This window comes from Podarcis bocagei, assembly GCF_964188305.1.
Source record: "Podarcis bocagei genome assembly, chromosome: 2".
Classification (NCBI taxonomy): Eukaryota; Metazoa; Chordata; class Lepidosauria; order Squamata; family Lacertidae; genus Podarcis; species Podarcis bocagei.
Window position 1 is genome coordinate 8,747,956 of NC_138126.1, and position 15,502 is coordinate 8,763,457.

The 15,502-nt window shown below is 48.3% G+C and overlaps 2 protein-coding genes and 1 long non-coding RNA gene across 3 annotated transcripts in view; 1 reads left to right on the plus strand and 2 right to left on the minus strand.

The window, feature by feature from the left end:
* The window catches only part of LOC308580863 (major histocompatibility complex class I-related gene protein-like), a 30,599-nt gene that overhangs the window by 7,116 nt on the left and 7,981 nt on the right, over positions 1-15,502 (minus strand). The window contains 2 exon segments of the mRNA XM_081183107.1: positions 4,107-4,382; positions 14,521-14,796. Of these exon segments, the coding sequence (XP_081039233.1) occupies positions 4,107-4,382; positions 14,521-14,796 (552 nt within the window).
* Positions 1-15,502, plus strand: part of LOC308581252 — a 93,384-nt gene that overhangs the window by 7,100 nt on the left and 70,782 nt on the right. The gene's annotated exons all lie outside the window — the stretch shown is intronic.
* The window catches only part of LOC308580968 (class I histocompatibility antigen, F10 alpha chain-like), a 78,535-nt gene that overhangs the window by 2,069 nt on the left and 60,964 nt on the right, over positions 1-15,502 (minus strand). The gene's annotated exons all lie outside the window — the stretch shown is intronic.

A 15,502-nucleotide genomic window follows, 5' to 3' on the forward strand; every position in this document is an offset into this window, starting at 1 on the left:
GCTGCGCACCTGGTCCTTCAGGGCCACAGTTACCCCATTCAGGACCAGGGAATCCCCCACACCCACCCGCTCCCTGTCTTCCAAAAACAGTACTTCTGTCTTGTCAGGATTCAACCTCAATCTGTTAGCCGCCATCCATCCTCCAACCGACTCCAGGCACTCACACAGGACCTTCACCACCTTCACTGGTTCTGATTTAAAGGAGAGGTAGAGAGACTTCCGGGGTGGCATGGCGGACTCCCTCTGAACTGGAGGGACTGGCTCCGCGGTAAACAGGGTCTTCTCCGCTACGGCGAAGCGGGGACCCTTTTAAAATCACAGGCGGATGAAGCCTGTGACCGTGGGACTCGGCGGGCACCCTTAGCGCCCCCCCAATCCACTAAGGAACCCACCAACGGGCTCCGAAGTGTGGAGGGGGAAGTGGCGCGGTGCTGTGAGTCAATCGCTATTTCCGTGGAGCGAAGCCGCATAGCTGTTGCCGGAGAGCGGTGCCTTTTTCCTGGGACAATTTGGACTCTAAAATAAGCACCCGTGAGTACTCAGAATTTGAACAATTGGATATGAAACAAAGATTTGTGAGCAGGACAGAATCGGACTTTAAAAAATTTATCTGAATTTGGTACGGAACGGGAAGGGCTAAACAGGAAGTCACCCTTCCGTTCTTTTGTAAACAGAATAAAGCAAAGGCAATTTAAACTACAGCTTAGAAAATTGTCTTTAAAAGATTGGATTTCAACATTTTAAATTGTGAATCCTTTTTTTTGGACTGTTTGAAGTGACTTTAAAGGGAAGTAACTTTCCTCCGTCCTGATCCTGGAGCGGGGTGTCAGGACTGACGTGGAAGTTCATTGACCAAAGACAACTGCTTTTTGACAGATAGTTAAAAGAAGAGAAACTTTGCGATTCCACTGCTCCCTTTCGCATTTTAAAGGAATATATATGGACAAAGGATCTCAGAAAAGGAAATTCTGTAGCAAGAATAAATATAAGTCTTCCCCCTAGGGGGAGTTTGTGAAACTGTAACTAACTCCAGGGAACCGACAGCTGTTACAGAATAACTGTGGGAACAAGTATTTGACCTTGCAGGACAATGTATTCAGAAGCCTTGTTGTGTGCTTTTTACAAAACAAATGCTCTACTGGAAGAATTACATGAAAAGGTGAACTGGATGGTGACTTCGACTAGAAATCTTCAGCAGACAGTGGGATATTTTGACCAGACAGTGGGAAAATGTGTGGAGCTCACTAAGGATTTAAACCAGGAGTGTGTTTTGACAGAACAGGAGTTTGTGGCATTAAATCAGGAGTGTGTTTTGACAGAACAGACCCAACAGGAGTATGATCTTTTGGACTGGACAAATGAATTTGGAAAAAGCCAGATCTGGAAAGGAAAAGCTTGGTGTGGTTTGGAAATGGGGGGCTGGATTGACCCCCCTATGTTGGGATGTCTGGACTTCTCAAATATGGTAATGGTAATGTTTGGGACTGTGGGGGCTCTCAACCTTGGAGGGCCCTTGAAACATGCTTTTAAATACTACATGGAATGCAGCAACGAATACGGAAAAGGGTCTGATCTGTCGAGAAGGGTTAAAAACATTGTCAAGTTGGAGCTACCACGAGCAAGAGACATTGCTAAGCTGGAGTTACCACGAGCAGGAGATAAGGGAAATTACAGCTACAAATATGAAGAAGAGCCGTGGAAGGGCCATGGAAGTGACTTGAGGGCCTCGGACATAAGGTTACCAGGTTAATGGGCTAGACTGATGGGAATAAGGACTGACAAAACCCGGAACCAGGAGGAAGGGACGTTGGATAAAGATTGGATTTGTTTATACCTTTCTTTTTCCCCCCATTAATAGAATGTTTTATAAAGTTGATGAATGATAGAAAAATGTTGGAAGAAATTACCTGGCTTTAGTAAAGATGCTTAAAGAACTATGAAAGAATATTATGATTATAAGAAGCTGGTAAGGTTAAGACTTAAGTCTTAAATTTTAAGGTTTATTCTATTATAGAAAGATAAGGCCAAAATAGTCTAGGGTAATGTAATGATAGAATTTTATGAAACATGGAAAGGAAAGGATTTGCTGGGATAATTAATAACTAGGATACAAAGGAAGGGAGGAGGAGGTCTAAGAAAGAAGGCAATGACAGTTAAGGGTCTGAAAATAATGAATTTGTTTTTATATGTTTTTAAAGGCTTGGGATTTTTGTATTTTTGTCACTTTTTTGTTTTTTTATTCTGAATCTTTTTTTCTTTCTTTTTTCTTCTTTTTTACACGGGGGGAAGGGGTTTGCTTTCTTCTTTTCCTTTACTCTGTTAACTATTTTTATTCTTTGTATTTTCTTCTGTCTCTACTTTGTTTGTTTTTTCTTTTTGTAACATTTTGAAAACTTTAATAAATATCTTAAAATAAAATAAAATAAAGGAGAGGTAGAGCTGGGTGTCATCTGCATACTGATGAACACCCAGTCCAAATCCCCTGATGATCTCTCCCAGCGGCTTCATATAGATGTTAAAAAGCATGGGGGAGAGGACAACCCCGAGGCACCCCGCAAGTGAGAGCCCAGGGGTCTGAACACTCACCCCCCCCACCACTTTCTGGACACGGCCCAGGAGGAAGGAGTGAAACCACCTTATAACAGTGCGCCCAGCTCCCAGCCCCTCTAGACCGTCCAGAAGGATGTTATGGTTGGTGGTATCAAAGGCCTCTGAGAGATCCAGCAGAACTAGGAAACAGCTCTCACCTGTGTCCCTAGCCCGCCGGAGATCATCAACCAGTGCGACCAAGGCAGTTTCAGTCCCGTGATGAGGCCTGAATCCCGACTGGAAGGGATCCAAATGGTCCGCATCCTCCAGGCATGCCTGGAGTTGTTCAGCAACCACCCGCTCAATCACCTTGCTCAAGAATGGTAGATTTGAGACTGGGCGATAGTTGGCCAAACTGGCTGGGTCTAAAGATGTTTTTTTAAGAAGCGGTTTAATGACTGCCTCTTTCAGTGGGTCTGGGAAGGCTCCCTCACAGAGGGAAGCATTTACCACCCTGCAGAGCCGATCGCCCAGCCCTTCCCGGCTCGCTTTTATCAGCCAGGATGGGCAAGGATCAAGGAGACAGGTGGTCGGTTTCACTTGTCCAAGCAGCCTGTCCACATCCTCGGAGGTAACAGATTGGAATTGATCCCATATAACAGGACTAGACAGAACTCTAGCACTCTCCCGCCCTGGCCCTGCTCCCACGGTGGAATCTACCTCCTTCTGAATCTGAGCGACTTTATCTGCAAAAAAACTTTGCAAAAGCATTGCAGGAGATCTTGGGGTCCCTACCAGGCCCCGGTGGTGCAGGTGGTTCCGATAGTTAATTAATGATAATTAATGTTAATATCAGCAAAGCCAGTCAAAACACTTGATCATTTGATTGGCACCTGAGCCAGATTCCTGAAGGCAGAAGAGTGGACCGTACCATTTCAAGGCACGGGATTGGGGAAGATGACACTTCTGAATGTTCCCCATGGGAAAAAGTAAAATTCCTCACAAATAATATATAAAAGAAGGTAGAAGAGGGAATTCCCATACTCTCTCACTATGTGCAGGTTTTCTGCTTCTAGGCCACCAGTGGCTAACCTACAGACTTAGTGATGGGGCTGCATCCATATTTTATGGGCTCCCCACACATTTTCTGTTTTTAAAAAAGGTTAATTAATTTAGTTTTAAAGACTTTCCCCACTTTCCCCTACCCAAGTGTAAAGGCAAAAGGTTTTTCTGTATCCTGGCTCAAATCTGTCCATTTCAATTTTATGTTTTTACCTAAAATGCATTTTGCTTTCCTGGCCCCTTCCCTGCTGTTTCTTTGTGTCCCCTCCCCCCATTTGTCTTTTGCCATCCCTTACTCTAGGCATGTGGGGCTGTTTTTAAGCATCTCCTCCCCCCCATCATCGTCTAAAATGACCCCCTTTCTCCTCCCAGAGTCCCAAACTTATTTCTGCCTCCCCCACCAAGAAAAGTGTTTGCTGTTTGGTCCAGAAAGGAAGACTGTTAAGGGGGGGAAGGGAGCTTGAAGGGAAACTGCCCCACTGAACCCCCCTCCCCTCCCCTCTGCCCCCCCTTACCTGTCCTTTGCAGAGTTTCATTCCCGTACTCCAGGTATCTCTGCAGCCACTCAATGCACTCCTCCTCCAGGTAGGCTTTCCGGTACTGGTTCCTGGCCAAGTTAGCATCCCACTTCCTCTTGGTCACTTGGGCCCCTGCATCAGCTGCTGTCCAGGTGAGGGTCTCCTTGTCAAAGGCGATGAAGTCCCTCCCGTCGTAGCCGTACTGGTAATGCCCTCCTTTGCGCCCCTCTGATCTCAGCTCACAGCCATACATGAACTGAAAGGTGTGGATCCCTGGAAGGACCAGAAGAGGCTCAGGAGGTCAAGGGGGGTCAGAGCAGCCCCTCCCCCATCAGCAAAAGAGCCCAGGAAAAAGGATTTATTTGCCTCAGACTCGGGAAGAGGCAGCAGTCAGAGGGGAGAAAAATCAACCAGCATTGTATCTTTCTGAAGGCTCACTGAGGCAAACACTACAATCCTGAGCCTACAAAGCCCCCTTTAATTGCCCCCCTCTCTCTCATCGCCTCACACTTTCTCCCCCTCCCCCAATTCCTAGTGGATTCTCCCAACTCCCTGGAGGTGGGGGAGGGGTGAGGAGCATCCCTTGCAGGTCGGAGGTCACAGTCTGTCCCTCTTCCCCCCCAGCTCTGCTCCTCTGGATCTTGCCCCTTTGGGAGGGACGCCTCAGCTGCCCCCCGTCCCCCCCCCCAGAAAGAGGAAAGGGGCAACATGGAAGGGGGACACCCACACATGGGGGCCCTTTCAAGAGAGAAGGTCTCCTCTTCCCCTCCATCTCTCTCCCCCCAGCTTCTCCATATCAAGGCCCTTTTCCCTAAAGGAGGAAAGTCATGGAAGGGCCTTCGGAAAAAGAAGTTTCCTCATAGCCTGGGTGGGAAGGAGAAGCCGCAAGGGGGGGTTGCCCCATTTCAGAATGGCCCCCTTTCTCAGCAGAAGCCAGGCTGCCCTTGTCAAAGATGGGGGTCCCTGCATCCCCCTGCCCACCCCAGGGGGCTACCACCAAATCTTCAAAACAACAACAACAACATTAAAACAATCATTTTGAAGTCCCATAATCCCTAAATGGGACAGATCATTTTGATTCTCTCATTACATGTTTCATATATTTGTCTTTGCATATTTGCTCGAAGGTAAGTCACACTGAGTGGGGTTGGACTTACTTCCAAGTAAACATGCAGAGGATCAGGCAGTTACATTTATGTAATGAAATAAAATAAAATCTGTTTGTGATCCTGGCTCCCACGCACCGGACACCTAAAACCAGCTGGGAAGAATTTGAGTAGCCCATTTCTGAACTCTCTTGTTGAGGGACTCTTTCCTGGAGGTCAGTTCCATGGGGTGAGGCAGGTTTTTAAGAAGAGCAACTGCCAGATGTGGGGCCCCGTTCTCTATCAGCCCCCCAGCAGGTGGAGTGAGCAGTCCAGACAACCTGATGGATTCTGAAAGGCTCCAAGGAGAAAGGGGGGCTGACAGCCAGCATCCCTGTGGGGGCCCCCATCTCCCTATGGAATAGGGACACCATCCTTCCCTTCCTGTCGTCTCCAGCACTGCAGACCCCGGCCGCCCCCCACCCCCAGTTCACCAGGGCAGTGGGGAGGAGGAGGAGGCAGAGTGAAGAAGTTTCATGGGGGGGGGGACTCATAGCTGTGCTTATTCTGGGGTCATGATTGCAGCAGACTGGGGGGGCATATTGGCACCTCAATAATGCAGCTACAATAAACTTCCTGCCTGGGACAGGTATTAAGGCACATGAGCACAGTCATAAAAGTTTCAGGGAAACTCCCCCCCCCCCCCAATTTCAAAATTGGCAGTGCCACGGCTGGATTCCCAACTGGATTCCCAGCTCTTTGCTTTCTTCCAGGATCCCTCCCTATTATTACTTTGCCACAAAGCCAGTGCCAACGGGGCCAGGCAGAGAGCAAAGCGTCAACTGGCCTCCTTGTTTTGTGCCACAAATAACAGGCATGGGGGTGAAGGGAAGACATCTGTGCCTGCCACTGCAGAGTCTTCTTCCGTAGAATTTTCCATTATTGTGTCCCCTCTGCCCTGCAATACAAGTACTTTTGTACACTGGTGCCTTGGTTCCCAAACACCGAAAACCCAGGGAGGCCTCACTTCGGACAACCGTAAGTCTGAGTATGGGCTGAATGTAAACTCCTCGCTCTGGATTAACCTGCAGTCTTCAGATCAAGTAATTCGCTTATTTAGCTTATGTGGGTAGCGATTTAAGATTTTAAGGAGGTTTTCTCACCACTGCTGTATCGCAATCACCATCTTTTTCCCCATGTTAAATCTTTTTTGCAGTTTCTAAATGAAAGGCTGTGATATACAGTGGTACTTTGGTTCTCAAACAGCTTGGTTCCCAAACGCCAAAAACCCAGAAGTAAGTGTTCCAGTTTTTAAATGTTTTTCGGAAGCTGAACATCCGATGCAGCTGTCGGCTATTGTTTGCGGGGCACCTGCACCAATCAGAAGCTGCGTCTTGGTTTTCGAACATTTCGGAAGTCAAACGGACTTCTGGAACGGATTAAGTTCGAGAACCAAGGTACAACTGTATTTGGCGCTTTTGTTTTTGCTACAGTGGTACCTCTGGTTGCGGACACGATCCGTTCCGGGGTGCCGTTCGCACCCCGAAATGTCCGTAACCAGAGTGGCGCTTCTGCGCATGTGTAAATACTTCCGGGTTTGCCGTGTTCTTAACCTGAAAAAAACGCAACATGAAGCGTTCGCAAGAAGAGGCATGACTGTATTTATTTTGCGTTTTTGTGGCTTTTTCTGTTAATTTGTTTTCGTTACTGTGTGGAAGCCAGTTCAGCAACTGATACGATTTATTGACTGTGTGACTGCGGAAATGGATAAAAGCCCCCCATCCAAACAACGACTATCATCAGTGCAGGTAAGAAAAAAATAATAATTTTAATTTTTATCATCTACAATACTGTCTTATTTATTTTATAGTACAGTACATTGATTATTGCTTTCATTTTATGGACCAGTGGTCTCGTTAGATAGTAAAATTTGTGTTAAATTGTTTTAGGGGTTGCCTTTAAAAATCTGGAATGGATTAATCCGTTTTGCATTACTTTCTATGGAAAGCGCACCTTGGTTTTAGAACGCTTTGGTTTTGGAAAGGACTTCCAGAACGAATTAAATTTGAGAACCAAGGTACCACTGTATAATATTAAGCAAGTGTTGCATTTGAGGGATTTGAACACAGGTTCAAGGACAACTGAAAGGTAACTGTGCTGATGGAGTGGAATATAAAGATATAAATGATGGAACAAACAGATGTTTGTAAATGTGTGCCTAAACACACTTTGGCTATATACTAAATTCTTTACTCCTAGTGAAAATAATTAAATGCTGATGTTGTTGCTTTTCAAAAGGCCATGCCTCTTCCCTTTGATGCTCAGCACCATCAGGGCAGTCTATGCTGTGAAGAGCTGGGAGCTTTCCTGGGCAGAGGACAGACCTGGAGGACAGACCTTGCTTGGCTGCTCTTTGCCCCCCAGAGCTGAGTGCCCCTTCCCTGCCCCACCTCCCTCTGCTCCTGCCAGGGCCGCATCCAGAAGCGCAGGAGAGAGGAGGAGAGACCAGGAGTCTGTGTCCTGGCAAGAGAACTTGGAAGTGAGGCATCAAGGGGTCTCCTGGGGGCACAGGGGAGAGAAGGGGGCACAGTATGTCTGCCAGGATCTCAGCCAAAGGCAGCCTGGGGAGCCGGACATTCAGACAGAGCAGTTTCCTCTCAGCTCACTTTTCAGAGATGGCACTTGGACTGGATGCATAATCAAAGATCTGGGGTGGTATCTAATGCAACCCCTACTCAGAGTAGACCCACTGAAGTGATTTGGCATTTCTGTTTTTAATGCACTGATTTCAATGGGTCTACTGTAAATATAACAGTATTGGATGCTGCCCTGTGTGTACTAAAAATGTCAAACACCTGCCCTAGCTCTCACTTTCAATTAATACTGATTTTTTGGTACCTGCTAAAAAAAATCCTGTTTAGACAAGCCTACCCGGATGCCGAGAAAGTTGAGGTAATTCTAATCTGTTTTAGTAGTTTAACTTCCTGTGTTTTAAAGTATGGTTGTGAGTTTTTCTTAATTTTACTGGGGGGGGCTGCAATCAATAAGTGTATGTGTGTATATATATATATATATAGTATTGATTGATGTTTTATGTACATTCTATGGATTTTTTTCCTGATGTTTGTTATAACTTTCCAGGTTGTATACTATCTTGATACAGTTTTGTGGGAAATGCGTACTGTAAGTACTTTAATAAAACCTTCAGTCATTGATAATAAAAGAAGAGCTGGTTTACATTCGCTAGTTGATGTCCACCTAATAAATCCTTCATCAAAGAGGGCATGATCCTTATCTCTGCTACTCTTCATGCTGCACCTCCAGTGTCCCATGTTACAGATCCACAACATGTTAATTCTTGTGACTTTTAAATCTGCTCTTCAATTCCAGTATCTGAAGCATTGATCTGGTGTTTTCACTTGGCAGGTGGAATCACCCGGCACCCGCTGAGACCCCAGACCCCTGGCAGGGCCCACGGGTGCTGAGGACCCCAGCCCTGTCTCCTCTAGGCCAGCCAGCAGGGTCAGCAGACAGCCATTTTGATTTCCCACAACAAAACCAAGGAGAGAAGCCACGTCAGGCACCCCAAGACAGGATGGGAAATGGCAATGGTTGCTCCTGGCCATGCACAGAGTTCTGTTGCTCTTTGGTAGCCTGAGGGAGCTCAGCAATGGAGGAGAGGCTGTCCCAGAGGATACCAGGTTGCTCTCACTTCTGATTTAGGCTTCCCCTTTCAGCTCAGGAGCCCTTGGCTTACAGCTGAATTGAGTTTGGGTATAGAATGTCTTGCATTACAGAAGCCTCTCTCAACAGAAATCCTGCTTTTCTGGGCTTTTCAGCTAACACAGTTACAGTGGTGCCTCACAAGACGAAATTAATTCGTTCCGTGAGTTTTGTCGTTTTGCGATGCACGGTTTCCCATGGGAATGCATTGAAAATCAATTAATGCGTTCCTATGGAAACCGCCTTCAGACCAGGTCCGGGGACAGTCTGTCCCCCGACCTCTTCTGAAGGCTGGGGGGGGCAAGGGCTTTTCTTCCCACCCCCAGCATTTTAAAAAACCCCTGGACAGCGGAGGACTTCTCCGCTGTCCGGGGCGATCTTAAAATGCTGGCGGGCGGCATTTTAAAATCGCCCGGGACAGCAGAGGACTTCTCCGCTGTCCAGGGCGATGTAAAAGCCCCTGGGAAGGCAGGCAGGGGGGACAAAGACTTTCGCCCCCCCTGCCCGCCTTCAGAAGAGGTCCTGGACCTCTTCTGAAGGCGGGCGGGGGGCGAAAGTCTTTGCTCCCCTCCGCCTGCCTTCAAAAGCCGTCCATGATAGCGGGAAGCTCTTCCCTGCTATCCCGGACTGCTTTTAAAATGCTGGCGGTGGGGAGCAAAGCCTTTCGCCCCCGCCGGCTTTCCTGGACCTCTTCTGAAGGCCGGAGGGGGGGAAAGGCTTTGCTCCCCACCACCAGCATTTAAAAGAGGTCCCCGGAGATTTCCCTATGGGCTTTCGTCTTGCGAAGCAAGCCCATAGGGAAATTCGTCTTGCGAAGCGCCTCCAAAACAGAAAACCCTTTCGTCTTGCGGGTTTTCCGTCTTGCGAGGCATTCGTCTTGCGGGGTACCACTATACTTCCAACCTTGTTGTCAGTGAGTGTGCTGGCAGTGTGTATGTGTGTGTGCTTTCCTCGTGCAGAAATCGCAGCCTGCAACTTCCTCCCTTTATTTGCACCTCCAGCTGACACCAATCAAGCCTAGAGTGCCACTCCTAAATGCTAAAGAAAATTCTGGAACCCTCTTTAGAGCTTCCAGGAACCTTCATCTGTTTCTTCAAGAATGTTTTCCTAACAGCTCTTTGTGTTTCTGCGTAGCCTGAAGGAGCTCAGCAATGGAGGAGAGGCTGTCCCAGAGGATACCAGGTTGCTCTCACTTCTGATTTAGGCTTCTCCTTTCATCTCAGGAGCATTTGACTCCTGGCCATGCACAGAGTTCTGTTGCTCTTATTAGAGGTTACTGCCCACACACTTCCGCTGCGCTTTTCAGCCTGTGTGGTGGCACCTCAGTAAAACCACTTCTGACTGTCTGTAGCAGAGTTTTCCCTGGAGGCAGAGGACAAGAACAGGAGTCATGCCGTATTTTTCGTCCCATAGGACGCTCCGTCCCATAGGACGCACCTACTTTTTTTGGGGGGGAAATAAAGGGGGGGAAATTCCTTTTATTTCCCCCCAAAAAAAAACCAGGTCGGGGAACAGTGGGATGGCGGCGCTGCGCCTCCCTGCTGTCCCCGAGCTTGTGGGGCTGGCCGATGTCTGCCCGGCACGAGGGGCACTCTGCTTCAGCAGGCTGCGGACACCTGCGCGAAGCATGGGGCATCCTCCGAAGGACGCCCTGTGCTCCGCGCTGCAGGCTGCCGCCCGCAAGCCTTGCCCGCCCAGGGGAACTCCCCTCGGGCGCTGCAGGCTTGCAGATAGCTTCCTGGAGCCTAGAGAGCGAGAGGTGTTGGTGCGCACCGACGTCTCTCGCTCTCCAGGCTTCAGCGAAAGCCTGCATTCGCCCCGTAGGACGCACACAGATTTCCCCTTCATTTTTGGAGGGGAAAAAGTGCGTCCTATAGGGCGAAAAATATGGTACTCAAATTCACAGTCAAGAGCTTCTTTATTGCTTGACTGGTCACACAAGCATGTCTGTTACTATTAGATACAAGCTATTGACATTCCTTCTTTCTCTCTCCAGCACGGTATAATCTCAGTCCAGTAATTAACAATCCTGTCACAGCAAAACTCACAGTATCAGCAGCACACATTGTCTTACAGTGGTGCCTCACAAGACGAAATTAATTCGTTCCGCAAGTTTTTTCTTCTTGCGAGTTTTTCGTCTTGCGATGCACGGTTTCCCATGGGAATGCATTGAAAATCAATTAATGCGTTCCTATGGAAACCGCCTTCAGACCAGGTCCGGGGACAGTCTGTCCCCCGACCTCTTCTGAAGGCTGGGGGGGGCAAGGGCTTTTCTTCCCACCCCCAGCATTTTAAAAAACCCCTGGACAGCGGAGGACTTCTCCGCTGTCCGGGGCGATCTTAAAATGCTGGCGGGCGGCATTTTAAAATCGCCCGGGACAGCAGAGGACTTCTCCGCTGTCCAGGGCGATGTAAAAGCCCCTGGGAAGGCAGGCAGGGGGGACAAAGACTTTCGCCCCCCCTGCCCGCCTTCAGAAGAGGTCCTGGACCTCTTCTGAAGGCGGGCGGGGGGCGAAAGTCTTTGCTCCCCTCCGCCTGCCTTCAAAAGCCGTCCATGATAGCGGGAAGCTCTTCCCTGCTATCCCGGACTGCTTTTAAAATGCTGGCGGTGGGGAGCAAAGCCTTTCGCCCCCGCCGGCTTTCCTGGACCTCTTCTGAAGGCCGGAGGGGGGGAAAGGCTTTGCTCCCCACCACCAGCATTTAAAAGAGGTCCCCGGAGATTTCCCTATGGGCTTTCGTCTTGCGAAGCAAGCCCATAGGGAAATTCGTCTTGCGAAGCGCCTCCAAAACAGAAAACCCTTTCGTCTTGCGGGTTTTCCGTCTTGCGAGGCATTCGTCTTGCGGGGTACCACTATACTTCCAACCTTGTTGTCAGTGAGTGTGCTGGCAGTGTGTATGTGTGTGTGCTTTCCTCGTGCAGAAATCGCAGCCTGCAACTTCCTCCCTTTATTTGCACCTCCAGCTGACACCAATCAAGCCTAGAGTGCCACTCCTAAATGCTAAAGAAAATTCTGGAACCCTCTTTAGAGCTTCCAGGAACCTTCATCTGTTTCTTCAAGAATGTTTTCCTAACAGCTCTTTGTGTTTCTGCGTAGCCTGAAGGAGCTCAGCAATGGAGGAGAGGCTGTCCCAGAGGACACCAGGTTGCTCTCACTTGTAATTTAGGCTTCCTCTTTCACCTCAGGAGCCTTTGGCTCACAGCTGAATTGAGTTTGGGTATAGAATGTCTTGCATTACAGAAGCCTCTCTCAAAGGAAATCCTGCTTTTCTGGGCTGGATTCAGCTAACACAGTAAGTCTAGCGGGAGCCAGAAGGAACAAGTCTCACTCACACAACTGGGGCTTTCTCCCCATCTCCCTCTCTTGTGCTCCCCACAAATCAACTGGGGGGGGTCAGGAGAAGCCCCAGAAATGTGTGCAGGGGGAAGAGAAGGGAGATTGTTCCCTCTGGCAAGTAGAAGGATTGTAACAGAGCTACTACTTTATAGTCCTCCCTCTAGAACTATCAAACATATTTAATATAATAATAATAATAATAATAATAATAATAATAATAATAATAATAAATAATTAGTATCTTCTACAAGACCATGTCCCAAGGTGATATAGTTCTTTTTATGCACTCAAACAGTGGTTTGTGGTTGACCTATGCAAACAACAAACCAAACCACAAACCCCACCAGCTGGTCTGGATATGGAGCTGTTGCTTGGAGGGAAGTTGCTTTGTCTCATTGCTTCTTCAGCATAAATTGCTTTCTCCCGCATTTTATGAATGAAGCTCACTCCCCTCCCGTTTCCTCAAGATGTTAAGTGGGATCAATCACGATACACCTATACCTTCAACATTGTTTTTAAATAGAATCAGATGACATTTCCAGGGCTGTCCGTGGCACCTTTGAAGTGGCCACCTCATTAGTTTGGGATTTTCTGAGCTAGGCAATTGCAAGAAATGATCAGGAAACGAGAGGCGCCCCTTGGTGACATGTATGGGGCATTTCCCATGGATAGGTGCAGGGGCTCAGGAGGGACCCAATCCCCATTTTTAAAAGGGGGAGAAGCAGAATTCCCAGGAGCCCAAGAGGAAGCCTGCAAGGCAAGGCCAGGCCTGATCCCACTGCAAGAAAAGCAGACCTGCCCATTGCAGCGCTGGCTTGGTCTCAGCTGACCCCCTGGGTTTCTTCCTTGCAAGCCTGACAAGGCCAACGAAGGCCCCAGAGGGCTCTGGACACACTCAGGCTGACCCCTTTGGCAAGGCTCCTTCCACCTCCGTTATTCTGTGCCACAGGTGGGGAATCTCTCTGGCTTCAGGGCCAGATCCTGATCAGGATTGTCCCCCTGGGCCAAAAGGGGCAGGAGGGTGAAGCTGACATCATAGCATAGCCCACCCGTCAATCTCACCCACCTTTCTACCCCTCCACTGCAGTTATTGTTTGAAGTGCTGGGAAACCTGTGGTGCGGTTAGGGGCAGGGCTAAAGTCCTGAAGCAGGGAGCCTGCTTAGGTAGCGTGGAAGTATAGAAGCCTGGAAGATAAAGGTGCAAAATCGTAGAGAGATCTCCCCCCAGACCCAGCAGAGGCTCCCACTTCTGAGGTTCTGCTCCAAAATTGCAATTGGAGGGGGAGTCACTCAACTTTGGGGCTAATCACAAATGCCTCCCCCCACCCTTCCAGAATGCTTGCTCCTTTCACACAACTAACGTCTTAAAAGAATTTTGACATTTCAGAAGAAAGTTTTAAAAACAAAAATGTGTGCCAAAAGGCTTTTGCCGGATGTCTACCAGATTTTACTAAGTTTAAACGATTCCTGTTGTAACAGTTCCAAGGCTGGATGAGGAAGGGGGAGGAGTGTGGCAGAGATCGTCATAACTGGACAAAGGGGGTGGAAGACCTTTCTAAAGGTCCTGCTATTCTTCCCTAAGTGTAGACCATTAGAGAATAAAGTAAGTACAGATGTATAATGAATGCTGGAGGTGTGGGGGCCTTGGGGGCTCTTGTCTACCCCTCCACTTCAGCTGCCCACCCTGCTTATGGTTTTAACCATGTAGTTGCCACTCCCCCCCCCAAAAAAAGCCAGTCCATTTGTGTTCCTTAAAAAGGCTTCTCTTTCAACACTGTGCCAGGGAGTGGGAGGGGCTTGGTGATGGTCAGAAGGGTCAGCCAATCAGCACCTCTGTCTGGGCAGCTGGCTTCTCCTTAGGCAGGACCAGAACTCAAGGCTTGCTTGTCTCAGCCTCAGGATCCCCACCCTTCTCTTCCCCTCCCCCCCAGAGGAAAATGAACTAGACAGACTTCCACCTCAGAAGGCCTAAGCCAAGCCCAGCGTGGAAGGAAGCGCAGGCAATGGAGACATTTCCTTGGTAGGATGTGCAGGTCCAGAGAGGGTCATACTGGGGGGGGGGTGTCTTTGCCCTCCAAGTCTCATTCTATGTCCCCCCCACCCTATACCTTCCCAGCCCCCATTAAGACCTTCATTAAGGGAAGGGAAGATGCCTCTGCCCTGGGTGGAGACCCCCACCCTCCATCTCCTTTCCTCCCTGCAATTCTGGCCCTTGGAGGAAACATTATGGGGGGGGGTGACTCTGTGCCTCTCCTGCCTTCCACTCACCTCCGCTCTGGTTGTAGCGATTCTGCAGAGTCTGCAGATTCCCCCTGAACCCCAGCTCATTGCCCTGAGCGACCTGAGTGTTCCTGTGCCAGTACTGAGGATCCTCCTTTTCCATCTTCCTCATCCAGGGGACGCGAGGCAGCGCCTCCTTGGTGTCACTGTCGTACTGAACAAATTGCTGGTCATCCACATACCCCACAGCGATGAACTGGGGCAGCCCCTGGCCAGGCTCAGACATGGCTGTGTGGAAGTAGCGCAGGGAGTGAGAAGTGGAGCCTGGAAAGGAAGAGAAAAGGGGGCAGAGAGTTAGGGGTCCTGCAGATGAAGGCAGCAGCCTAATCCTACTGTATTACAGGCATCAGCCCTGAATTAGGAGGTCCATGGACTATATGGAACTTGCCGAACTGACTGGGAGACTCCGAGACCAGAGAGAAGAGACGGTGGAAGAAGTTTAAAGATTATTTGAAAAAATATGCTAATGGAAGTGGATATAGGCTGAAGGGTTAGAAGTAGAACATAGTGTCTTTTAAAATATTATTACTTGTAAGGGATAAAATGTGAAGATTTTTATGGTAAAAGTAAGTGTGATTAAAAAAACGGTTAAAAATTATGATATATGTAAACTGTTAAAGATGAGGTAAAATGAAAATCAGATACAGTGGACTTGGGGAAGCTCACCTAACAATGTTTAGAAAAAATAAGGATAAGACAAGAATTTGTTTGTATTTTCTGTTTTTCTGTTTGTGTTGTTAAGTTGTGTTATAAAATGAATAAAAAAAATTGGGGGGAAAATAAATTAATTAGGAGATCCAAAGTTTATCAGGCTTTGGGGGAGTTTGTCCTACCAAGCCAGGACTATAAACTGTGGTTTGAAATTAGCATGATCAGACACACTATAGGTAAAACTAACTACAGTGGTGCCTCGCAAGACTAAATTAATCCGTTCCGCGAGTCTCTTCGTCTTGCGGTTTTTTCGTCTTGC